Source organism: Cimex lectularius, unplaced genomic scaffold, assembly GCF_000648675.2.
Source record: "Cimex lectularius strain Harlan isolate CLEC.00 unplaced genomic scaffold, Clec_2.1 scaffold37, whole genome shotgun sequence".
Lineage (NCBI taxonomy): Eukaryota > Metazoa > Arthropoda > Insecta > Hemiptera > Cimicidae > Cimex > Cimex lectularius.
In genome coordinates, this window is record NW_019392682.1 from 1,167,944 (window position 1) to 1,195,534 (window position 27,591).

The window sequence follows — 27,591 nt, forward strand, 5'->3', positions numbered from 1 at the left end:
GTATTATTTACATGGGCTGTTATTATACAATAATTAATTAATCATGTCAGGGCCGGACTTGTTAAATATATTGTTTATTTAATTGTTATTTTACATTTTCTCTTTTATTTTGAACGTTACTGATTTATGGGATTGCGCGGGCCCGAAATGTCACGCATAACGGTGTATTCTCACATTTGTACATTCTAGTTTTTTTAATGCGTGTGGTTGTTTTAAGAATGATTTCTCTAGTGAAATTGTTATTGTACTGCAAGCAATTATTTAAATGGGGTATTATCTCAGGGACTATAAGCAACAAATTGCTAGCTAATTAGGTCAGGGTTGGTTTAATTCAAAGGCGGCAGAACGTCTACAATTCAGTAAATTGAACATGAGAGGGCGCCGCGTATGTTCATATAATAATTTTTTTATATATATTAAAATAATGTGGAAAAGACACGGTGATAGAAGTATGACCAGGTGTAATAATAAACACTAGGCACATATCCGGGTGTGGTGATGTCACACCTCCGTTAATAATCAACGAAGGACCGATCAGGTACAACCGGTTCTGCCGGGAGCTTCCCAAGGACCTGGGAGAACACGGGAAAACGGAAGATGCCGGAAGATGACATCTTCGCTTTCCCCTGGGTGACGTTCGAACAAGCTTTTTCGGATTCGCACACCCTCGCGGATATCTGGGTTTGTCTCGATTGAAAAGGCAATCTGGTCCGAGGAGGGTCCGTTGCGCAAGGGAGGTGGACGCCTCGGGCGCTGGTCCACCCGCCTATCGTGCGTATATATCTCTCGTATAGATGTGGGTCAATGCTATCACTCCCTCGACCCTTTCTACGGCTTACAACACACACCCGCATCAACAACTCTGTTTATGGTAAAACCTCATATCTTCCATGACAATCACCTTATCGGAGACAGTTAGGGTTATGGATCAGTCGAGCATACCGCATGGGAACTGGAACTAGTGCGATCTTCGCTTTTCAACCGGCGAACCGACTTAAAAGCGGTCACGTATTTTTTGCCGTGTCGCCAATTACGACCTGCAGATCTCCTGTACGATATACCTCCTGGGGAAACGGATGACGAGGAGTTGAACAATTAGCTTCAGACGTGTTTCAACCCGGACGTCAGAGTCGAACAAAAGGGCCTGAAATTCCCTTCACGCTCCTCTAAGAGCGGTCCCTCGACTTCCGAAATAAGGAGATGCATAGGCCGCTCTGTCGGCCGGTAAAAGGGGCCAGAGATACAAATCCGAGAGAGAAGGAAATGAGTTTGCCGACTGATAGCGACCGCTGGATCTCCCCTCCTTCTGAAGGTGGACATTGTCCGCTGACACTTCAACACCTCGTCGGATAGATAAACTCACTGACGTATTTAAATTGAGATGTTTATCGCGTACAACGCCGTTTCGCCTAGACCGAACGATGGACGCTCCCTCTTCTAATTACAGATCGTTTAACTTCTTCCATTCACCGGCCTTTTCCAGCCAATTGGAAAACTCGTAGGCGTTGTTTTGTGAAGGGAGGTCACCAAACGAGCAAACGTCGGCAAACTCTTTACTATAACCGCTCTTATCTCTAATTTAATTTCTCCTGTTTTACAAACAAACTTTCTCACCCCTGATAGAATTTGGATTCACATTTCATGCTAAAAGCGTGACACCTTGAAACAATATTTTAAATCTAGGATATTCACAATAAGGAACATCCTTTCAAGCATCGGCATTTAAGTTAAATAGGTAAATATTTAACCTTTTCTTGCCCAACGTTTCCTCGGGGCGACACTAAATTTAACAAATTTGCTAAAGCTTAATTAATCGCATCAATTTAGGGTGCTTGAATTTTTTCCTTCAATGTTTCATCTTGTGTAATGGCAACACTGAATTTTTTGGCGTCAATCTAAAAACTCCATCTTGGAATCTTCTAACTCCAACAAGGATCGTCACCCCACCACTGCCTCTTGTATCGATTCTTATATTTGCCGAGTATAAAAGTTTTCATATCAAATTTATAATTAACTCAGTTTGCAAAAGCTTAATTAATCTCATGAATGTAGGGTGCTTGGGTTTTGCCCTCAATCTTTCATATTTTGTAATGGCAAGAGTGAATTTTTTGGCGCCAATCTAAAAACTCCATCTTGGAATCTGTTAACCCCAACATGGATCGTCACCCCACCACTGCCTCTTGTATCGATTCTTATATTTGCCGAGTATAAAACTTTCATAACAAATTTATAATTAATTCAATTTACTAAAGCTTAATTATCTCATGAATTTAGGGTACTTGAGTTTTGTCTTCCATTTTTCATCTTGTGTAATGGCAACACTGAATTTTTTGGCGCCAATCTGAAAACTCCATCTTGGAATCATCTTTCTCCAACATGGATCGTCACTCCACCACTGCCTCTTGTATCGATTGTTATATTTGCCAAACATGAACTTTTTCATATCCAGTTTATAATTTAACCCTTTCTTGCCCAAAGTTCTTTAGAACAATCAACTTTAGCAATTTTGTTTAGGTTAGCAGGAAATCCCATGAGTTTAGGTCGAGCGTAGTGCTTTTCCTGCTGTTTTTGCCCGTGTATTGGCTACACTGATTTATTTGGCGCCAGTCTAAAATTTCTATCACTAATTGTGTTGATTTCGTAGTTGTTTATAAACCAAACGTCTATTGAGGTAAAGCGATAGTAGGTAGTTTTCAGAATGTATTATAGGGCATTACCGCTTTCTAAATACCAAAGTAGCAAATATTGCCAGTGCAAAATTGCAGGTCCAGACTTTAGCAATTCAAATTTGTTCAAAAATAAACTCACTGTACTATACCCGCTTTGTATACGATGTAAATATATTTTTTGTTTTTTAAATAGATTTAACCCGGATTATCAGCTTTGATCTTTGTTCGCTTCGATTAACCGACGAGCGATTAAAAATCTAACAACACGAACATGTGTAGATCGAGCGTTACCGATGAACACGCCGGTCATGGGAATATGCTAATTATAACGGAAATGTTAGATTAGACCTTTCGAATTATACAGTTGATAATGCATTTTTCCGCATGCTGGTTGAAAATACGCGATACAAATGGAAAAATTTGGTCCCGAAATTTTCGCTCTATTAACTACAGACAGTCTAGATATCAAGAGAGTGTCATAGATAATTTCGGATAAACAGATTAAAACAAACTCGCAGATAAGATGCAATAGCAATGATTTAAGAAGTTATGTTGTTTTCTTTGTAAATCAAACTTAAAATGACTTGAGAAGTAAGGTCTTACCTGTCGTAAAAAGGACGATGGCTTTGAGGCAAGAGTACTCCGCCGAGTCGACGTGGAGAGCTTTGAGCTTTTCCACCTGCTCCTGGAATATCCTTATGTGGTCCATGAAAGCGACGACCCGGTCGGCGGCCATGGGGGAGGCGTGCAGACCCGCTGCAGCGAGCAGGGGCGCGACGTGGAGCGGCATCGAACACTGGGACGCGTTCAGCACGAAAAGCTCGCTCCAGACTAGCCTGAGCAGTGCGACTTGGTCGGTGACCTAAAACGAAAAATATCAGTTCGCAAGGAGAATACTGTCCCGTGGCGGATACAGTTACCTTTAAATCCTTTCCTTTAGATTTCGCCTTCAACGTTCTGTTTTTCTTTTCCTATCACCTGAGATTGTTGTGCTTTTTCCTTTCTCATCTCACATTGAGAAAGCTTTATCATCAAAAACTACCTAGCTTTTATTACGTACTTGAAATAAACTTGATCATGGCTAACTGAAGCTAGAACTTGACGGACCGATAAATCATATTTGAAGTAATAGTAATTAGAATAAAAACAATAAAGTTCGTAATTAACAAAAAACTCCAAAAAATATTTCCGATCCAATTAACTATTGTTATTTACAAAATACGAAAAACTTTCATATAGTTTTCAACAAATTACAATAGAAATAAGAAACTGATTGCTGAATTATCTAGTGTGTTTACACCCTTTAAAATACACTACTATTGAAAATTGATTGAAAGGCCCATCAAGTTAGGAAAAATATTTTTGTCTTAAGCAGTTTTTAGTTAAAGAATAGATAGAATTTAAAAATATGATACAGCTAAACGTGACTGAGGAGAAAAGAATGAATAGGAAAACAGCATAAAATGGCGTATAAGGCAAGAAAGCTACTTTTACCAAAGGTTTTAAGGAAAGATTTACAAGGAACATAAAATATTGGTAACTTTTTTTTATGTTAAAAAGAAAGACTTTCAAGTCTAACTATTGACAAAGATATCGAAGTCTAGGAATAAAAAGGTGCTTTACCTGCAGGTCGGGGAAGAAAGGTATGTTGCGGGCCCACTCGACCGCCGAGAAGAGCAGCCTGGCCGCGAGCTCACAGATGTTGTCGATGCCCATGATGTTGTTGGGCTGCATGCACTGCCCGTACCTCGAGGTCGGGTACGGCTCCGCCCTCAGAAGCAGGGAAATGTACGACGAGAGGTAGGAATGACCGTTGAAGCCCGCTGCAGCCGCAGCAGCGGCGGCGGCGGCGGACATCGCGTCGCCGTTTGTCAGCGCGAACTGGCCAGGGAGGCTTGGAGGTTGGCTCGGAGGGACTCGCCCCCTCTGAACAGCTGCAAAACCAAAACATAATAACATTTTTATAATTCTAAAGAACTGCTTTTTTTAACAGCCAACGCTGTCCTGAACATTTGGATTAGTTACAGTTATTATGCCAAAAAATTGATTAACTACATCCCGATGAATGTTTCGCCGGATTATTTTAACTACAGGGTCGTGATCATGAGAACGTCATAACTGTTGATATATGCATAATTCAAATAAATAATTTATCGATGTAATAGGTGAAGGACTATTTACCTTTACGGCAAAAGAAAATAGGACTTCGATTATGATCAACCTTTAAAAATAACACACAATTATAAAAAGTAGCACACTTTAGACAAGGTTCAATGCGCAGGGTTTTTCTGAGGATGACGTGACACGAGAATAAAATTTCCCATTGGAGTAAATTCCTCAAAAGAACTAAATACCATGTACAATTTTACTTTTGCCGTGAAATGTTAAGTAAGCAACACAACAATAAATCTTTATGTGCAAGAACATTGCATGTAAATTTACAAGAAAAAATAATATTTTCGTACATCCCTGCCTGCTGTCAAAAGGCAAAGATTGTACTAGACAGCAGGGGTTTTTGGAGATCATCAGAGAAATAAGCAGAATATATTTTTACAAAAGCATAATGAAAAACCAACAAATAAATAATAAACGTGCAACATGAAAAAAACCCAACCAGATTCAATCTTGGCTTTGAAACTACAATTTAAAATTTTTGAAATTATATTTTTTGCCTTCTTTGTAGTTTTTTCAATTTTCAATAATGATCCTTTTTCCCTCTCTCTCTTTCTCTCTCTCTCTCTCTCTCTCTCTCTCTCTTTCTCTCTCTCCCACTATCTCTCTCTCCCACTGTCTATTTTTTTCTCTCTCTCCCGCACTCTCTCTCTTTCTCTCTCTCTCCCACTCTCCCCTTCCACTTTTCTCCTTCTTTCTCTCTCTCTTCCACTCTCTCCATTCCAATCTCGCTCCCACTCTCCCACTCTCTCTCTTTTTTCTCTCTCCCCCACTCACTTTCTTTCTCTCTCTCCCACTCTCTCCCTTCCACTTTTCTCCCTTTTTCTCTCTCTCTCTTCCACTCTCTCCCTTCCAATCTCGCTTCCACTCTCTCACTCTCTCTCTCTCTCTCTCTCTCTTTCTCTTTCTCCCACTCTCTCTCTTTTTCTCTCCCCCACTCACTCTCTTTCTCTCTCTCCCACTCTCTCCCTTCCACTTTTCTCCCTCTTTCTCTCTCTCTCTTCCACTCTCTCCCTTCCAATCTCGCTTCCACTCTCTCACTTTCTCTCTCTCTCTCTCTCTCTTTCTCTTTCTCACACTCTCTCTCTTTTTCTCTCCCTTCCACTCTCACTCCCTCTTTCCCTCTCTCGCTCCCACTCTCTCTCTCTCTCTCTCTCTCTCTCTCTCTCTCTCTCTCGCTAAAAATGTGAGTTAGCCAATGAGTTGTGCCTTGTGTTATATTCAATGATGTAACTAGTTACAAGATTATTTTTAATAATCTATTGATATTTAATTATTTTTAATAATAATAATACAAAAATGAAAATTTAAGAAAGATTTGGTATAGATTCATTATTTTAAATTCATTGTATAATTTTTGCATATATCTATACGGTTTACATAAAATAATTTTAAGAAGTGATTTCGCATTTGTTAGTACGTCCACAGGAAACAATACCATAGGTTATTATGGATTGTGCAAGAGAAAAATTTATTGCCCTTAAGAGCTCAATTTTAATAAATCTATGTAAAATCCTAATTTTATATTTACGAATTATTTTTAAATTGTGCACCTTATTGACAAATCTATGCTCCTTGGATGAGATTTTGCCTATTTCTGATCAATTTTTTCTATAATTTAACTGATAATGACCAAATCTTTTCTTCATTTCTGAAATTCTCCGTTCAAGATAATAAAACGTAAACGTATAAATATATTATTGCAAAATATAATATTATTCTTGTCTAATTAAAGATCCTTAATCTTCATGGAATGTTTTTATTTTATAAATAAAATAAAACCTGAATGGCCAAGTCTTAGAGATACAACTTGACTAATTTATTCACGTTTTTCAGTTACATGTTCTATTTTATTTTAGTTTTTGCCGTTTATTAATCATTTCGATTTGTGCGTTTTTCCGACGGCTGAAATTGCTCTATGTATCTATGAAGTACACCGACTCGCTTTCTTGCGAAGTTAATCAATTAATCATATTGATCGTGTTTTTTTACGTAACAGTTATTACAACTGCATCTGGTCTTATTTAAATGAAGCCGGTGGGGCTTGATTTGAATGTAAAGCGCGCCAGGCTAGCGCTTAACTCCCAAGGTTAGGACTATAGCCGATAGGTAAACACCTGTGGATAATTTAAATAGTTAAAAAAAACAACGTACTTGCCAGCTGATTGATTTTCAACTATATTGATTTTAAAAATATAAAATAATTAATTATAAATATAGTACAATTAATATACACATGTTTAACGTTTATTTTCAAAAGGTTATTGATATACAATTTTATTGATTTTTATGAGACAAAACGCAACATGGTATGAGCCTATGTTTCATAATCTTGCATTTATGCTTCTTTAAAAAATTACATTACAATAAAATATGCATTTATATATACAAAAACTATCATTTTTCTTTGTTTTATTTTACATTCTATTTTTGTAAATTGTAAATATGTAATATACTTTATTAAATAATACTGTTATAATCATATTGATTATATGCTTATTGTAAAATATGCAACCCTTATTAAAAAAATTGTACAATTTTAAAGCAATAAAATTTGATTTAATTTGAAAATTGGTTTCCATGGATACTCGACAAAACTAACGTTTCTAGCTTTGAAGTGGAAAATTTTTGTTTTTCCCAACAATTACAAAATCAAAATTAAGCTATGTACGTAAGTAGCATTGTGTTTTAAATTGACAGTGAAATACTTCACAAACCATTGCAAAAAGAGTATTTTTTATATTTTCACTCTTTAAAAAAATTACAGCGTGTAGGAGCATAAATGTAACTAATTTCCAAATTCCAACAGAACATAATTTATAACATGAACGCTGCCCAATTTTATCAGTATTTTCCTGATTTTCTCAGCTTTTTCGGTTGCCCGAAAGGTCTTCTGTACAGCTTTATATATCACATGTCGGAAAAACAGCCCGGGCCGTGACAGATCAAGGTGGCAGGCACTTAAGACAACCGCGAGTTTTGAAATAGATCGTTTTTTTTGCCGTATATAAATTAATGCAAATTTATTTATACAAGGCGTGTCAAAACATTTTTGCAACCCATGTATAACGATCGGGTGTTAATTTTCCTCGGTGATATTTTACTTTTACCAAGGAAATTTGGAATTTGTAAAACAACTTTATCCTGTTTGTATTGTATTGCGGAAATCGATATTTCATTTAAACTGTCGTGGATTATTTGGCAGATGTGGTTAATGTCTAAACTAAAAAATAATAATTATAATTAAAATTAAAAGTTATACAAAATTTAATGTCAAAAAGATTCTTTTATTATTTCTAGATTTAAAAAAATAAAATTATTATTGTTGACCAATTATTTTATATTTTCAAAAATTACAAATTAATGCAAGAACCATTTGTTTTTATATTTAATTTTTTACAAATTTTAATTTTAATTGTTATTTAATGTGGTAGTTTATACTATAAGAACCATTTTATAATTTTTTATACATTCTCAAATTAAAAGAAGAACCTTTTATTTTTATATTGATTTATATAAAATTTTTAATTAAATATAATAATTTTTGTACGGTTTTATAAGACCCAATTTTTTTATTCGTTAATTTAATTGAACAAATGAAATGGCCACCGAGAGCTTTAGTGAAGTATACTTCATTTTTCTTTATTACATTTATTAGGTTTCGTGGTCCGCTTGGCCAAATAAATTCTTTTCAATTAATTAAGATTTCGGTTGAGATAAAATTCATAAGATAAGATTCGTTTGTCGCCGAGAATCAAATAGATTACACGATATTTGAAAAATGGCAAAAAGGAGGGAAAATTAAGAAAAAAAGTGGGGTTGAGATGGGAAATTAGTGTCCGAGTGGATCGAAGTCACGATAGCTCAAGTGGTAGAGCAGCGGCGTATTTAGCCGAAGATCGTGGGTTCGATTCCCGCTTGTAACACTGAATTTTTTAACTCAGCCAAAACATTAATTAATTGAAAAGAATTTATTTGGTCAAGCAGACCACGAAACCTAATAAATGTAAATTGTAACGATGAGCTGGGTTATCGACTTGCTGGAAACATGAAATTTTTTCGAAGGTTCTACGGAAGAGGTCAACAGAGAAAAACTTCCTTTCGGTTTTAGCCGAGCTTTCGACAGTTTTTATACTGTCATCTTCAGGGCCTGTTTTATTATCATATAAAAAAAAACAATTAAAAACATGAGAAAACAAATTGCACAAAAATTGAAATATCTTACTTAAACCTTAATGGGAAAATAAAAAGACATGGTGTTTTGGGCAAAGAAGTACATTACGTTTTTTTGGTGCTCAGCATCTAAACATTATTTAAATTGAATAAATTAATAATTAAAAATTACAACTGGAAGTACAATAAAAATTATAAAACGAGAGGGATCGTTTCCCGTAGCTTTGTTCCTCTCGTCGAAGAGGGTTTGTTGTGTTTTTGTTTTTTGATCTGTGATATTAATGTAAAGTAATTTAAATGTAAGATAAGTTAATTGTATATATGTATGTATAAGACACACAATGTGATCGCATGTACTGAAAGAAAAAAAAAAAGAAGATTTTACTAGTTTTTTACACTTTTATGAGGTAACCTTTTCTCGACCACGTTTTTTAATTTTTATTGTACTTATAGTTGTAATTTTTAATTATTAATTTATTAAATTTAAATAATGTTTAGATGCTGAGCACCAAAAAAAACGTAATGTACTTCTGTGCCCAAAACACCATGTCTTTTTAATTCTCCATTAAAGTTTAAGTACGATATTTCAATTTTTGTGCAATTTGTTTTTTCATGTTTTTAATTGGTTTTTTTTATATGATAATAAAACAGGCCCTGAAGATGACAGTATAAAAACTGTCGAAAGCTCGGCGAAAACCGAAAGGAAGTTTTTCTCTGTGTTGACCTCTTCCGTAGATCCTCCGAAAAAACATAAATGTAAATTGTCCAAAATAATTAACAATAGAATTAAATGCTCCTGTCTACTAGAAGAGATAAAATTTCATGTACCTGCCTATAGAAATAGCACACCATAAAAACAATTATATGAAAAATGCTCCCCTGGTAAGGGGTTATGAAATACTAAATTGTGCAAATGACGAATTAGATATATTTTACCAGTCACAAAACTATTTTAAAAAAGTATTATTGTCAATTCTAAACCACTGAAGGAAAAAATATATCCAGGTCTGATTGTACTATTTATACAATGGGGATGGTTAGGGAATTTTAGCCTTGAAAATATTACATAAGAAAATATTTTGGGCAAAAGAATTTGAAAATGTGTTTTAACGGTTTAACCCCCTTGAGTTACTCCGACTTCAATAAAAATAGTGTGGAAAGCCTGATAAATGTTTTGAGAACTGACTTTATAAACTAAAATTAAGAGCACGGCGGTTTGTCTTCCATAGTTTATACAATGGGCTGAATCTGGAATAAGGAGAAAATCACCATTATTTAAATAAAAATTCTAATTTGAATATGACAAATGCGATAATAAAGGCAGGTCAGTTGCTGCCTCTTACTCGATTCAAAGAAATGAGGAAGCGTACCGTTGTGCTTTGTGTAATTTACGTGTGTATGAGGACGGCTTACATTTTTTGGCGATGTGCCCTATATTGAAGGAATTCAGACCTTAGGTGGTTTGGCAAATTGTTTTTAGAAAAAAAATAAAGTAATTTAATTTTTGAATGGGCAGATCTAGCACAATCTCTACAATTATGTTTTGTACTCCCTGAAATACAGAGCGTTCCTAATCGATAATTTCAATTATTAATAAAGTATTGTTTAAACGGTGATTTTTGACCGTTAATCGATAATTATTCAGAAATCGTGAGATGCGGTCTGGTGTGACGTAGGTTTCAGAAAAACATTTTCTTTATCTTGCCAACGTTTCGATCTTTATTGAGATCATCTTCAGGGCCTGGGATTTACAAACATTGTTTTTCAATTAACAAATACATTTAGGATGCGATTTCACTTTTCAAAATTCACTTTTCCACGTCCTAAATGTATTTGTTAATTGTAAACAATGTTTGTAATTCCCAGGCCCTGAAGATGGTCTCAATAAAGATCGAAACGTTGGCACGATAAAGAAAATGTTTTTCTGAAACATACATCACACCAGACCGCATCTCACGATTTCTGAATAATTATTGTTTAAATGATGACTATTAGTATTAGTATTCTTATTATTAACATTATTAAAATTATTCTATGTTTTTTTGGCAACTCGATAGACAGCCTGTGGGCTATTGTCTAGGATGTTTTATGTACTGTATATTTTCTGTAAAATAATTTTTATTGTAAATAAACATCATTACGTACCTATCTATCTACTGCGTAAATGGAAATATTTTCCGTAATTAAACAGATATTATTTACAATATAACTTGAAGAATGAAAATGTTCTGTTTTGATGTCCATATCTGGAAATGTTTCGGGTTGTTACTTCAAGATTTTTGTTGTTGTCATAAAGGTAACAACGCAATAGTTTATTTCAGTTAGAAACCCGAGATTGCATAATTGCAAATAGATGTCATCGGCGGAATAAATGTTAAAAGGGAGAAAGGTGGATTTTACATTTAAGGAGCATTATTTATGTGGGAGTCATCCCCCTTAATCTAAACTTTAACGCCTTGGCGATTCGGTTCTCGGCAGCGCGGGGTTCCTTATGCAACAAACAGGAAAAGGAGGACTTGTTTCATTTTGCGTCAAGGGATTCCATCGTAATTTATAAAGAAACGGTTAGATAAAGGATGTCTGGTCTGAATGAATTGTAGGATGTTTCAGGACGAGGGCTATTAGCCGCCTATATAAATCAATGTAGCCGTTATAAAAAAAAAAGTTGGTTATAGATAGTTTAAAAAACTTTACTATTTAACTAGCAATCACTTAGTCATGTTTGAGAAAAGCTTCTATAGTTTAAAACATTGGTTTTTAAATTTGCCATAACATTTACACTATTGTAAACAGTCTGAAGGATGGTTTTAGCCGAATGCCATCAAGGTCTTTGCCGAAGCAGTAATTGGGTAAATGGGGGAGTAGGATGAAACGTTATGGGAAGTAGGAGATGGGAGTAGGTCCCGACCCTAAGAGGTCATGAGCCATCTATCCACTCTCCACCATAATTAGATACACGCGCGAAATAGCAACAAACCGGGCCCTCACAGACGTACGGAGGTGTCTACTCTCACGCCCACCTATTATCATGTACCCTCTGATAATTTACATGTAAGAGAAGCTGGAAATGCAACGGAAAGTCTCAAAGATATATATGGCAGTCGTGGAAGCTTATTTCCCACATTAATATACACACGCTTTAAAAACCCTGAATCTTGTTTTGCTTTATTTATTACAACAATTTTTCTTAACGGATCTTTGAAAAACAAACAAAATAAACCTGTTAGGAGGTATATTTTCTATGAAGATATAATTATTTACTTAACTTCTTGGTTAAAGTTTAAATTATCGTTTTTATACAACCAGCAAATCAGTAGATCTGAAGTGATCCAACTTTATACCATAATTTTTGTCGCATTTGATGGGGAACATGTTAGAACTTGATTAATCATTTTCACATTTGCTGAAAATTCAATTTGTTAAAGCGAATAATTTATTTTTACCCAACCAAATTGTTTTTCCTCCCGGTCACAACGCTAGCTCTATGGAGCAGCATGGATCCCAGGGGGATTATGTGGAAATAAGGTTTAACCAGCAGGGTTAAGATGGATCGAAAATTTGTTGAGGTACTTTTGGAATAATCGGATCAGTTCGTTACGAATGGAATGTTGATGTCGTTATGGACAGTATGATTAATGACCAGGTAAGGACCTTTGACAATTTGGGGATTTTGATTTGAAGGATTGAATGGCATGGAAGAATGCCATAACTCCAATCTGTATGTCCGAAGTTGTCGCAGTAAAGTATAAGTCAAGGCGGATTTCGGTTTTAGAAGTATGTCATGGTTAGAGACGAAGTAAGGAGCTTTGAAAATTTAAGGACTTTTGATTGGATACGTTGGAAATTGAATGGCTTGACAGATCCCCACATATGTATAGATTTAATGGAGTTTGTCGGTCAAAACAGATTTCAGTCTTAAAAGTGTTTATTTGAAGACCGTGAGATGCGATCTGGTGTGCCGTAGGTTTAGAAAAACATTTTCTTTCTCGTGCCTACGTTTCGATCTTTATTGAGATCATCTTCATCTACAGCACATCAGACCGCATCACACGATCTCCAAATAATCATCAACTAACGGTCACTAAACACCACACGGTCTTAAAAGTCTTCAAATTGCCCAAGTGTTCTGTTAAGTTGTTCTTTCTTAAGTCTTGGGGTAAGTTGTAGGTACCACCTTATTGGCAAGGCTTTTTTTTTCTAAATGTAAATCTGGGGGCACATTTTGCCTTATTGAGCCTTGTTCACGAGGTTTTCCACCAGCCTTTGATAAAATGAAGGTATTGCTGGATATTGGATGTTATCGGATAATATTCCGGTTATAAGACAGAATTAGGGCCTCATTTTCATGTGTGGTAGTGTTGAGAAATATAGGAAAATCAACAGTATAAATGGTAAAAATGAGGAGACCAAGAATGTACCCTTGGGGACGCCGTATTAGTCTGATATCAGAGTGCTCGTTGCTGTAGCACCCTCTGAAACAGCAGTCACTTAAATAAGTATCCAGGATAAAGTTAAAAAAAGCTTGGCAGGAAGGGTTCAGTTTTTCAAAGGATGCCAAGATGCCAGAGCTTCGGCTATATCAAGGAACGCTTTGATAAAATGAAGGTTTTCCTGGATTCCTGGATGTGGGATGTTATCGGATAATATTCCGGTTATAAGACAGAATTGCAACCTCATTTTCATGGGTAGTAGAGTTGTGAAATTTAGGAAAATCCATAGTATAAATGGTAAAAAGGAGGAGACTAACAGTGTACCCTTGGGGACGCCGTATTAGTCTGTTATCAGAGTGCTCGTTGCTGCAGCACACTCTGAAACAGCAGACACTTTAATAAGTATCCAGTTTTTAAAAGGATGCCAGGATGCCAGAGCTTTGGCTATACCTAGGAACGCACTAGATAGGGTGTACAATTAAATCAGCAGAATAAAATTCAGTTTGTTTTATAGCATTGTAAATAGTTTGGTAATGTGGCAGTCGAGATTCCGTTTACTGGACAAGAAGAGGTCCTGGGCATGAATAGCCGTTCTTGGAATTTTCCTTGATGGTCGTCCTCAATAGTTACCGTGTAGTTGGATGTAAAGAGTAAGCTCCCCTGAATGAAAGGAAATACTTTGAAACGTTCCTCATAGTCGGACGATTATTTACCCTCCTTCCCAGAAGCAAGTAGATTGTAAAACGACGAAAAGAGAAAATAATCCTGTTATAGAGTTTTAATTTAATCGTTCGGCTCCTGCTCACGACGCCACTAAAGGCTTTCATTTTCCAATCGTAAAATCGCCGTTTATGCTTTTCACCGTAAAAACCCCGTCTGCCATTTTGCCTTTAAAAGGAGTCAGACGAAAGCCGAAGTACGGGAAGAAGACGAAAGTTATACGCCAGTTAATACGTGAAAAAAGGATCATCATTACGACCTCTTGGCAAAGTTGTAAGTGGTTATTTTTTTACATAATATTTTATTCAGTTAGGTATTTCTTCACACAAGTTTATAATTTTTTTATTAACTATTTTAATAAACATGCGAGTATGAAAAATTTTCGGTTATTTTAATGAGTAAATTTCGATTAAAAGATTTGAAAGTTATTTACGTCATATTTTCGTGATATCAGGTGATTAGCAGGTGTTTCCCAAGAGATTTTAAACTCCCAGAGATATAGTTGCATTTCATAAACATTTGCATTTCTGTAAGTGGATTTTTTTGTATTGATGGAGGGTAACAATTGTTAGAAGATCCTTCGCGTTGTTCATCAATCACGTGGTTAAACGATCAATCACAGATGTCCCGGCCCATTCTGACATTAATGATCCACGTTAGGCGACCATTAACACTCGGATAGGAGTTCGTATATGTATATTTATATGTATATATACCTACGGAGCTAATAAAGGGGTAGCGGCAGGGGGCGGCCAAAGGCTGACATTTAAAAGTTTTATACCGCCTCACACGGGGGAATGCGAGAATGTTCGGGTGATTTGTTTTCTTCGAATACCCTAATCGGTTTTCACGCGGCGGTATCGCTGCAATTTGTATTCTATTTTTGCCAGCCGTCTTAACGGCCAGATCTGAGGTTAAAACGTCGGATTACCACCTGGTACGTCGCCGACTCGGCACATTGTACGAGGAAAGGTGTGACGTCAAGAATATCAATGATGACGAACCGTGATGACCTTTTCGACTAATGGCGGTTGAACGGAGCTCTTCAACGGGCGGAGCATACTCGGCTGTACCACTGTTCAAATCTCCCGGTCGGCACGAATCCTGACTGAATTAAACTTAGACATTAACGCCAAGGACATACTCTTTCTCATACTCAACAATTCTTGTTCAACCAAAAATTTATAATAAAGACATATCCAGACACACTAACAAAATAACCGGTCTCAATTTACTCAAATAATGCATTTTTTAATTTACAAATAAAGTTTCATTTTTAGTTTTCTCTTGAGGTCTATTGAACTCATTTTGCTCAGCTTATATTTATTGATTTGTACGTAGTACCGATAGCTTTGTGTCTGTAGTATCTATTGAGGTGAATGTATTTATTAGCGTGATGTGTAGAGTTAGAGGGCTGATCGTGGTAAATCGAGCACTCCATCGGCTCTCAAGGTGGAATAGGTGAAAATGATGATGGACGAATAGGAGCTTTGTGCTTCACGCCATCTTTAGACTTTGTGTAAATTTTTATACAAACTTATAAAAGGACTGGATTATTATTAATGAATAAGACCCGCCAATGAAGCTGAAACTCGTCTGACAACCATCTCTTATGAAAAAAAAAAGAAAAAAAAATGCAACTGTGTAAAGTCAATAAATGAAATTTTATCATCGAACTTAACACTATCTATTTATTAAGCTTCAGCCTCAATACGATTATTTACAAAACTTCTCTTTGCGTACATTTCAAAAGTTTATAAACGTTTTAATTAGTTTTAGACTTAAAATTCTGGCTCTTTATTCAATATCTCTATTTTTTTCTGTTAATAATAAGCCTGAGAATTTTGTGCTTACCTTAATAAATATATATATAAACAGGAAATAAAACTAAGTAATTTAAGGTCCATTTTATATTAATTATACAAAGGCTAAAAAGATAAAAATGGTACAGATAGAAAGATTTGATAAGGGTTGAACAATGGAAGCTTCTTTTGTTTTAATATATATCAAAATCGGCCAATTCCAAATTTTGTTCCTCTATTGATATTATAGGTTTGTTACCAATACCACATATCGATTCTTGGAGCAAATAGGTTTGTTTTATTGTACGTTGTACTGATGGTTTTGTGCCCCTGGTAGGTGTTGAGGGTGAATGTATTTATTAGCGTGAGAGGGCTGATCGTTGTATATCGGCTCTCAAGGTTATGCAATAGATCAATTAAGGTTCGTGGTCCGATGGACCAAATAACTTCTTTCAATCAATTAATCTTTATGTAAGGTATTAGTTGAGATAAAGAGTCAGTGTCACGAGTGCGATTCGAACCCACGACCTCGGCTGCTCTACCACTTGAGCTATCGCGACATCGATGCACTCGTGACACTATTTTTTTATCTCAACTAATACCTTACATTGAAAGAAGTTATGTAATAGATGAAAATAATGATGGAGGAATATCGAGTACTCCATAATCAATTGAGTGAATGGTTGTATGAAAGAACTTATTTAAAAGTAATATAATGGGTTTAGTGGTGGGGTTTGGGGGCATGCCCAGGGGGTCCTGGAGTTGCTGGCCCGTTGGGGGCGTCCACGATCACTCTGGCTACCATGAGCCTCGGGCCTTATAGAATGTGGACGGCATGGCACTCGTGCACACTTTGGGAATGGTTTTCTGACTTCATGAATATGTTATTACAACTAATTATATTATACAAGGCTAATTAGGATATATTGGGAAGATAGGGATCGGGATGCCCGCTGCCGGGCTGGGGCGCTTTGGGGCTCTGGAGGTTTCTGGTCCCGAGGTCTCGAAAAATACACATATATGGCCAATCAGCTCAGTACTGAAAGCCAAAAAAAAAAAATAATAATAATGGGTTTGGTTGTATGTTTCACATCTGAAGCGACCTAGCTGTTGATATCACCCGCCCAATATCGTTGGCGGTCTGCCTCCGGACTGGCAACATCCGGGGTGGGCGATTCTGGAGTTTTGTAAATTACAAAAGCTGGAATTGGCGGTGGACTGAGAGAATAGGGTCAACTCCGTACGTGTATGTAGGACTGTACATTTGCGGATTCTAGCATGTATAAATTCAAATGCAACAAACCTCAGTTTTAACTATTTTTGGCGAAAGAGTCAAAGGTCGTTGGAAAAGCGTGTTCTTACTGTTGATCTAGTTACTTTTTAGACCGTCTACTTATAATATGAAATAATTTATATAGATATTTGTTTTATTTAACTGACAGTGTGCACTGCTATTGAAAAATGGCGCCCTGATGATGGTATTTTAAAGAAACCAGTAGGGTTGAATCCATCCTTATGGACTTGAAAGGTTTAGCCAACATTATTTGAGGTGTGACGATGAGACAATCGATTATGATAATAATTTAATAAATGATCCTTTTTGTAAAGTTTCAATAAGTCTGATAAGCACAAAGCACAACAATTGCTTATTATGTGCCAGAAGCTCTTTTTCATAGCTCCTTTTTCTTATGTTAATTGATAATGATTATTTGAGGATCGTGAGATGTGGTCTGGTGTGACGTAGGTTGTAGAAAAACATTTCTTTATCGTGCCAACGTTTCGATCTTTATTGAGATCATCTTCAGGGCCTTGTGTTGTCTGCATTGAAACAAAAACGTTTTCTGATTGATAGCCGATGCAAGTTTCTTCTCATTGTTGGCGATATTCTTGAGAATATTTTTTGCTTGGTGTCCGTTCATAGTTGAAATCTGTTCATAGAATCCCATGTTCTTCGTTCTTCTCGTGTAGAAATGTGTGGTGTTACTGACCGTTAGTTAATGATTATTTGAAGACCGAGAAATGCGGTCTGGTGTGACGTACGTTTTAGAAAAACATTTTCTTTGTCGTGCCGACGTTTCGATCTTTATTGAGATCATCTTCTTGCCATGTGTTGCCTGCTTTTCAAAAAAAAGTTCCCTGATTGACAGCCGTTGGCACGATAAAGAAAATGCTTTTCTAAAACCTACGTCACACCAGACCGCATTTCACGGTCTTCAAATAATCATCAACTAACGGTCACTAAACACCACACATTTAATTTATAGTATACAGGCAAAATTTTGTAATTCTATTTTTTATTCTATGTCTCGTTCCAAACTTTCGATAATGAGTCTGACCTGTTTTTAATAATTATAATTTGTCTAAAAATATGCGAATGAAGAATTCATCCTATTATTTTTTATCCATGTTGCCCCATTTGATTACTAGTCGAGTTGGACAGAAAAATGGACGAATACGAATAAATAATGAATAAAATCAATAATTCTTTATTATTTTTGTGGTAATTGAATTTTTATAGTTGGTTTAAATCAAAAAGACATGCAACTGCTTTATAACATGCAATCCTGGCCAGATTTAATAAGTGCTTTGGCCTTCTGCACCAGGGTAACTAACGACCACAGCGTCAAAAATAATCTAACACTAAATTTATTAAAGTGAAAAAAAAAAACTTGCAATGGCTTGGGTTTATATGAAAAAATATTAATACTGTTTTATTAATTAATGATTATTTGGAGAGCGTGAGATGCAGTCTGGAGTGACGTAGGTTTTAGAAAAAAATTTTCTTTATCGTGCCAACGTTTCGAGCTTTATTGAGATCATCTTCAGTGCTCAAAGTTTGTTTCCCGTGTAGATATGTCGTTCTTGTTTGTCGTGTTGAGAGTGTCCGACGACAGATAATAATGACACAATTACGAAGAAAACAAACACTTTGAGCCCTGAAGATGATCTCAATAAAGATCGAAACGTTGGTACGATAAAGAAAATGTTTTTCTAAAACCTACGTCACACCAGACCGCATCTCATGATCTCCGAATAATCATTGACTAACGGTCTCTAAACACCACACATTTATTAATTAAGCAGATCTGTAAGGAATATCACTGGAAGGACGAAGAGAGTTTTTTTTCTTCAATGGCAACTAGGGTTATTATTATAAAAAAAAAATAATGAGTTTATTTTCGTTAGAAATTCTGCTATAACTTAAGCAACGAACATAAACTGCCCGTTTGTATAAGCAGACTGTAAAATTACTATGACATACATTTGATGGATTTACAGAGGCGCCACAGACTATGGAAATTTTTCCCTTAAAAAAAATCTATAAATATTAATGGGAAATCTTAGATAATCGACGGGAGGAATTTCCAGTTTGACACGGAAGTTGGAAGTGGCGACCTTCAGCCATCATACTGCCGATAATTCTCTAGCCGGTGTGCCCGAGCTACATATATAGAACAGACCGTTATGCGTGGTAAACATAACATTACGTTCACTAATAGCAGACACGTGAGAAGTTGAGCAAACTCGAGTATTTACACGGCCTTCAATTCTAATGCCTTCTGAAGATTTCATTCGTTGCCATTTGACTCCTGCCCGGCGTCAAGGGCCGTTATGATTTACCGACGAAATAAATTAGGCAATTATAATTAAATGCTAACTGGTTTTTCATATTAGGATTATTTTTTACACAAATGAAAGTTTTTAATTTCTTAGGGAGGCGGTAATCGAAAACGTTTAGGCCTAATTTACAAGCCATTGGATACTTTATTTTAAATTTGTTGCCCTCTATTAATCTTCAATGTGTTCCGATCAGGAAGAAAGTTATTAGGATGTTTTGGGTGGCGGTAAATATTCTTAAACTACCTTGAGATTACAGCATATTCGACTCGAATCGGGGAGAAGATTGTTTATAGATTCCTGAATATAATTTTAAACGGTCTTGCACCCAAAGCTTGTCCGGATATTTAATAAATTTATGTCTATGGACAAGGAAAGCCGCTTTTCTCTAAAGGTTAATGTAAAAATCTGATTTGTCAGATCAAAACCACATATTTAACAATTATTTATTGAAGTAAAACGGCTTGAAAGTATCAATCATGATTGGCAAAACCAAGTTAAAAACACTGTTAGAAATTAAGTACCTCCTGGAAGGGCGAAAGCGTAAACAAGTATGACAGGAAAAGGAAAATGTGCATTCTTTCATCTCGACTTTATATGAAGGAATAAATTCAAGGATTTTACGTTTTAATTTAAACTCGGTTAAGTGGAACCGCGGTGGCCGATTACTCAGGATGTCCGACGCATGTCGTCCAGGGTTCGAATCTTGGGCGTAACATTTGGATTTTTAATTGCGAATAATATAGAAAAAATTATTGTAAAGTGGTTTGACCTCTCATTGGCACGACCCAACGGGTAATTGAACGTTAAGCCCTCCCGACGGGAAATATTTTACCTCTTTTTAATAAAAAATATATTTAAGTAAAAAAATGTTTTTGTGTGCTGATTAGGGGCACCCTCAACACGACACGCAACAATGGCACACTTTCGAGAAAACAAACCTTTGAGCACTGAAGATGATCTCAATAAAGATCGAAACGTTGGCCCGATAAAGAAAATGTTTTTCTGGAACCTACATCACACCAGACCGCATCTCACGATTTCTGAATAATGTTTTTTGTATTAATTCGACATTTTTCTCAAATAAAATAATTTAAATATCTGGAATTATTTCAAAAATCAATTGTCTTTCATTTACTTTGATGTAACTTTAATTATTAACTGTTATTCTCAAATTTAAAAAAAAAAGAATCTTTTATTTTTTATTATTAATATAAAAATTTCAATTATAAATATAATTAATTTTCTTAGTCTTATTGGCCCAAATCTTTTATATTTAAACAAAAATCACAAATGTACAAAATTTGCATGCTTACAATCCATATGATCTCCTAATTTTTAAAGCTTTTAAAGGAAAGGTTTATTCAAAATTATAAAGGTTTAATTTGTTAAAACGTTAAAAAGAATGAATCGAAAATCAAAACTGGTTAATTTATGTAAAAAAAGGATAATCTAAAGATAGAAAGAGTTAATCTAAAATTTAAAAAAGTTATTTTGATGGGAAAAGTATACACATTTAAGAAAAAACCATTAAAAAAATAAAATTGGTTATTTTTTAAACTACCGCATAAAAATTATTTATAATTAAAATCAAAATTTATACAAAATGTAATGCAAAAAAGATTCTTTTATTAATTCTAGATTTTTAAAAATAAAATAATTATTGTATAGACCAATTAGGGGCGTCGGTATCCGCAACGGTTTAGGCGTTCACAAGGCGCTCATCACTGTAAGGTAAAGGTCCCGGGTTCGAACCCAGCGGCCCTGCATTCGAACCCGACATATTTACAAATGCACTTTTTTTCAAAAACACCGGCACCCCGAGGGCTGATATAACCTCTACTGTTGCGAACCCTCGTAAAAAAATAAAAATAACAATAATATAGACCAATTATTTGATATTTTCAAAAATCGCGAATTAACAGAAGAACCATTTGTTTTATATTTAATTTTATACAAATTTTAATTTTAATTGTTATTTAATGTAGTATTTTTATATTTATTTATATCTAATTTTCAGTTTTAAATATAACTAATTTTCATATGTTATAGAACAGCTGTTTTATTTTTTTTATTCATTAATTTAAATTTTTTTTGCCAATATGGCAATATTAAATGGCTTTGATAATGAAATTGAACAGGCCAATATTATTACGCTCAATCATCAATCAAAACTTCGATATCTAAAAGCATAATCAATTTAGCCTTTCTGCGTTACAGTTTTTGTGTGAGCGATTTTTAAAATATTGAAACCTTTCGAGTGAGCACGTATTTTTCTCGATCTACGATGGTGTGGAGTCGAGGAATAATTCTTGGGTTTGGAGTTTGTCAAACCCAAACGAATTATTACCTGATATTTTACTGGGTTCGTATTTTTTCGTTCCCTATTTAATTTGAATGAGAATCCAGCCCCTCTGCAAACCTCTCTAAAAAACACAAATTTCAGCAGTGTAAAATTATAAAATATAATTAAAAAATAGGTTTTTTAGAGAGGGACAAAGTTTTAAAAATATTAACTTTCCTAAAGCTATATTAGACACTGAAACTTTGTAGGCTTTTATTTCTCAGATGAATTTAATTTATCATTTGATTGCTATCCACACAAACAGAAAAAAAATATCTGAGCCTTCTAAATAATTAGTTACGCCCGTTAACGCGGTCAGATTATAAATTTGATGTATTATTTTTCGAAATTTTTTAAGCGAACAAGGTCGAAGTTATTTTGCCCTAAGAATCCCATAACTTTTCCATTCTACTGTCGTTTCTCTCTTCCTGGTTCGCTTAATCCATTCTGTAATTTGCTTTACAGGCAAATCACGATTTTAATAAAAGATAGACGAGGATTACAACTGACCCTTTGATCTATTTTGCTCGGTACTTATTTGGAGATCGTGAGATGCGGTCTGGTGTGACGTAGGTTAAAGAAAAATATTTTCTTTATCGTGCCAACGTTTCGAGCTTTATCGAGATCTTCTTCAGTGCCTTGTATTGCCTGCATTTCAACAAAAAGGTTCTCTGATTGATAGCCGATGCAATGTCCTTCAAGATACTTTTTGCTTGGTGTCCATATCGTATCATCTCACGATCTTCAAATAATAATTAAGTAACGGTCAATAAACACCACACATTTCTACACGAGAAGAACGAAGCACATGGGATTCTATGAACAGATTTCAACTACATATGGACACCAAGCAAAAAGTACCCTGGAGGACATGAAAAGAAACTTGCATTGGCTATGAACCTAAGAACCTTTTTGTTGAAATGCAGGAAATACAAGGCTCTGAAGATGATTCCAATAAAGTTCGAAACGTTGGCACCATAAAGAAAATGTTTTTTTAAAACCAGACCGCATCTCACGATCTCCAAATAATCATCAACTAACGATCATTAAACACCACACATTTTTACTCAACACCTAAAAACTCTTGATTTTTCACAATTTCGAATTTGTTCACAATGTCTTGATCAAACTTGACGTTTTTTGTGCCCTATCAAGTCGAATCGATCGGGAGAGTCTTCATCGGGAATTTCACAGTTTGGCTATTTATAAGAATGACTACGACGTTCAAAACAAAATGTTGGCGGCTGTTTATTCCTCGTCCAATCAATCTTCTTCCTATTTGTGCAACTTCATAGAGCCAAAACCGCAAGTCACATTCTCGACAACATATGTGTAAAATATGAACTTTAGAACCGTGTAGTTGTACCGTGAGAGGGAGTAAGTTAATCGAAAATTGATTTTCCCTGAACTACCTTATTGTTTAAAAATAACTTCTTATCGTTCTTAAATTATACTGAAACCAAAAATAAATCAAATAAAAATTGACCATTCCGAATAACACCGAGGAATGGACGTAAAATGATGTTTCTCAGGCAAAACATCACTCTGATCTAGAATCGATTCGCCGTGCTTTACGAAAGCAAATAAACGAACAATATGAAAGAAAACCAATAATTTGTCAGCACAAGATTCAAAAGAAATACAATTTTGAACAGAATATAAGAAATTGCCTTCTTAACGTAATGAAAATAGGAAAGGAGAGTCAATCAATAACAGGCTGGAGAGCGTGACCAAAACAAGGTCACATCCACTTAGTTTATTTCCTTAATTTGTCGAATTATAAATTTTTATTTACTTTCTGGTTCTAATTTGTATTGTTTAAAACTATATTTTGATAAAAATCCCAATGACGAGAAATAGATTAAAAATGCGACACTCGCCCTTTGGGTCAATCGTGTGTCCAAGACCCCCCCGGATACATATGATAAACATTAATATTGCAATAAATGTCAGCCGTTGGACTTCCAGTTACACAATCGCCCTAATAACAAATAATTTATTAAAGCCAATAACGAATGTGTCGGTCGAAGTGGGTCAAAGGTCTCGGAACCATTGAGAAAGCTCAGGGCGTAAGTTTTTATTGAACGGCAATAAAGCCCCAAGGCTCGGCATTCCTCGCGGTCCTCAGCTTTGAATTTGTAAATACAAAGTTGAATTTTATCTATGATAATATTCTTTGTACGAAGAGTACGATTTGTCAAGAAATAATGACTTTTATCATTAGTCTCCCTTACATCTTCTAAAAAAATATTCATTTTTTTTCCTACAGGACATATAATATATACTCGTACAAGGTATATATTGTATATTAAATAAAAACTAACTTTTAAAATTAATTAAGGTTTTTAGTTGAGATAAAAAAGTCAATGGCACGAGCGGGATTCGAACCCGTCTGGTTGAGATGGGAAGTTAGTGTCCGAGTGGATCGAGGTCGCGATAGCTCAAGTGGTAGAGCAGCGGCGAATCTAGCCGAAGATCGTGGGTTGGAATCCCGCTCGTGCCACTGACTTTTTTACGACGAATCCCACGAAACTAGTGAATTTAATAAGTTTAAAATGAAGTATACCTTCACTAAAGCTCTCCGTGGCCATTTCATTTGTCGCCGAGAATCAAATTGATTACACGACATTTGAAAAATGGCAAAAAGGGGGGAAAATTCAAAAGGTGTCGTTGAGATGGGAAGCTAGTGTTCGAGTGGATCGAGGTCACAATAGCTCAAGTGGTAGAGCAGCGGCGAATCTAGCCGAAGATCGTGGGTTCGAATCCCGCTCGTGCCATTGAATTTTTTATCTCAACTAAAAACCTTAATTAATTGTAAGATATTAACTGGTCAAGCGGACCACGAAACTAGTGAATTGAATAAGTTTAAAATGAAGTATCCTTCACTAAAGCTCTCCGTCGCCATTCCATTAGTCGTCGAGAATCAAATTGATTACACGACATTTGAAAAATGGCAAAAAGGAGGGAAAATTCAAAAGATGTCGTTGAGGTGGGAAGCTAGTGTCCGAGTGGATCGAGGTCACGATAGCTCAAGTGGTAGAGCAGCGGCGTATCTAGCCGAAGATCGTGGGTTCGAATCCCGCTCGTGACACTGACTTTTTTATCTCAACTTCAAACTTTAATTAATTAAATGATATTAATTGGTCAAGTGGACCACGAAATTAGTGAATTTACTAACTTTTAAATTTACTATTCAATTAATTCAGGTTTTGGTTGAGATAAAAAAGTCATGTCACAAGCGGGATTCGACCCCACGAACTGCTTGACTGTTCTACGCTTGGGTACCTGACCTGTTTGGACTGTAAAAAAATAAATTTAAAAAAATCGGCTAAATACGCCGCTCTACCACTTGAGCTATGGTGACTTGGATCCACTCTGACACCAAATTCCCATCTCAACCACACTTTTTCAATTTTCCCTCCTTTTAAATTTTAAATAATAATAATAAATTTTAAATTTACATCGATTACATTTACAGTTACATCTTGGATGTAATTGGCAGGGGAACTTTCTCTCTCAAATCTTAAAAGCGCCCGGGTCAGATTCCAGGTTCCTGGAGCCTCGTAAACTTCATCGTAAACAAGGATGCTACCGACTTTGCTACCTGTCTTAAACTGCACGACCGTAAAGCGCAGCACGCATAAAGCTCGACTTTTTTCAAGATCGGCCGTCGATAGCCATAAGATTCTGACGGCTTGTATTGTCCGATCTGATGATAATCAGTGTAAGGTTTCGAGACCGTGTCATCAACCAACTTAACAGTAGAAAGTGTGTACGAAAAGGAAAAGTTCTTCATGGGATGAACTTCAAGTTGTAAATGTTAATCTTCATTGACATTAAAAAAATGTATTTTTTAGTTTTAATGTGCAGACATTTCCATATTTATTAAAAAGCACATCGCGTAATAAGTTAATTATTGCTTGTCAGTATTTTAATTAACGTTTTGTAAGTTCTCTAAGTCATTAGTGACGGGGTATGTTGATGAATTCATCCAATTACCTGTCGACTGTTGGAAAACATTCGCGGACTCGAATCATCATAGTCGATTAGAAAAATATTAAGATGAATATGTTTGGACTTTTTTTTAAGGTAGTGTGACGTAGACCGCAAAGTTCTTATGCTAAGCGAGGTGAGATGCCGGAAATTCGCATTCTCCTCATCCCATAGCCCCGTTAATAATAGAAATCTGTCGGCTAGAGGCCATAAAAGAAGGACCAATAAAAGCAGACTAACGGCCCGTTACTGGAAATCATTTTATTAAACGGACGTATGGGTGTGAGAAAGGAAAGTTAGCCGGGTTGATGTTCCCTCGTAAATCTCACCATTACCGGGAGAATCTCTTCGTCCCGCGATTAGTTACCTTTCACCGTTCTGTACCCGGAGATCCCGACCTTCATCGACGAAAGACCTTGGCTATTTAAATCCAGGCGGCATATTCAATAATGGAAATTATCCCGGTACCGACGCACCAAGGACTGGACTCCTTGGGAAATGTGGAACGCGAAAGAGGCGAACGCGTGGGCGGTATCCTTCTTCAACCGAAACTGGGTCAACATCTCCGACACGACCTTTTTATTTTTCCATTGTTATTAGGCACGAGTGGTTTCTGAATAGAAGAAATAGCAAATTTGGCAATCCTAATTTCGATTCAGACGCAAATTCAACCTCACTGAGTTTTGCGGATCGTGTTTGGATATCATCCTTTGGATTGATCCTTTTGAACCTCAACTGAATTTTGAAACGTCTTCATAATTTTTGCCGTCATATAAAGCGGGGTAGGTAAATAAATATACAGCAGAAGTAAAAAAATTAATGAGGAGGGTGCGAAAAAGATATGAGAGAGTGAGAGAGAGAGAGAGAGAGAGAGAGAGAGAGAGAGAGAGAGAGAGAGAAAATGAGTTTAGTTTGTGAAGTACGAACTTGTGAATAATTAAATAGTGAGTTGGCTAATAGTGAGTGGATTGTATGAGCTGAATATGTGCAACATCGGTAAATAAATAAGTGCTAATAAGTAAATTTGTGTTAGTAAATTAGCTAAAATTTAATGCGTGAAAATATGAGTTGAGTGGGTGAGTTGAACATGAAAGACTTGGTGGATCGACATCATAAAAGTGGTTGATTAAATGAGTGAGAGGAAGAAATGTGTTTCTAGAGAAATTGTGGAGAGAAGATAAAGATACATTGACAGATAGATTGATATAAAAGTACATAGAAAAACGAGTGAATGAGTGAGTTAATAAGAGGGGAGAGAGAGAGAGAGAGAGAGAGAGAGAGAGAGAGAGAGAGAGAGAGCGAGTGAGAGGGAGAGGTAAAAGTCTAATAAATGTTATTAGGTTATTAGTAGTCGAGTTTTAACGGATTAGACTGTACTATTTTCAAGTAGTGTATAGTAGTGACAAATAACTTGTTGGTCCTCCGGGCAGGATTGGTATTTAGCGCTCAAAATAATCTGATTTTCAAAAATGTATTAAGGACGGAATTGATACTTGATCTGAAAGGAAGAAGAAGAAAATATAAAACAAGTTTATTATATATATATAGAGAGAGAAAGAAATAGATAGATAGATAAATAGATTGNGAGAGAGAGAGAGAGAGAGAGAGAGAGAGAGAGAGAGAGAGAGAGAGAGAGGGAGAGATTGTGTGTGTGTGTGTGTGTGAGAGAG

At 35.7% G+C, this 27,591-nt stretch overlaps 1 protein-coding gene across 3 annotated transcripts in view; it reads right to left on the reverse strand.

The window, feature by feature from the left end:
• The window catches only part of LOC106665538 (steroid receptor seven-up, isoforms B/C), a 142,160-nt gene that overhangs the window by 58,945 nt on the left and 55,624 nt on the right, over positions 1-27,591 (reverse strand). For 2 of the 3 annotated variants that reach the window (XM_024225675.1, XM_024225676.1), the window contains exons 3-4: positions 4,293-4,612; positions 3,273-3,531 (exon numbers count right to left, since the gene is read on the reverse strand). In XM_024225675.1, the coding sequence (XP_024081443.1) occupies positions 3,273-3,531; positions 4,293-4,612 (579 nt within the window). The remainder of the gene's footprint in view (positions 1-3,272; positions 3,532-4,292; positions 4,613-27,591) is intronic. The other variant, XM_014392019.2, reaches the window with a different exon arrangement.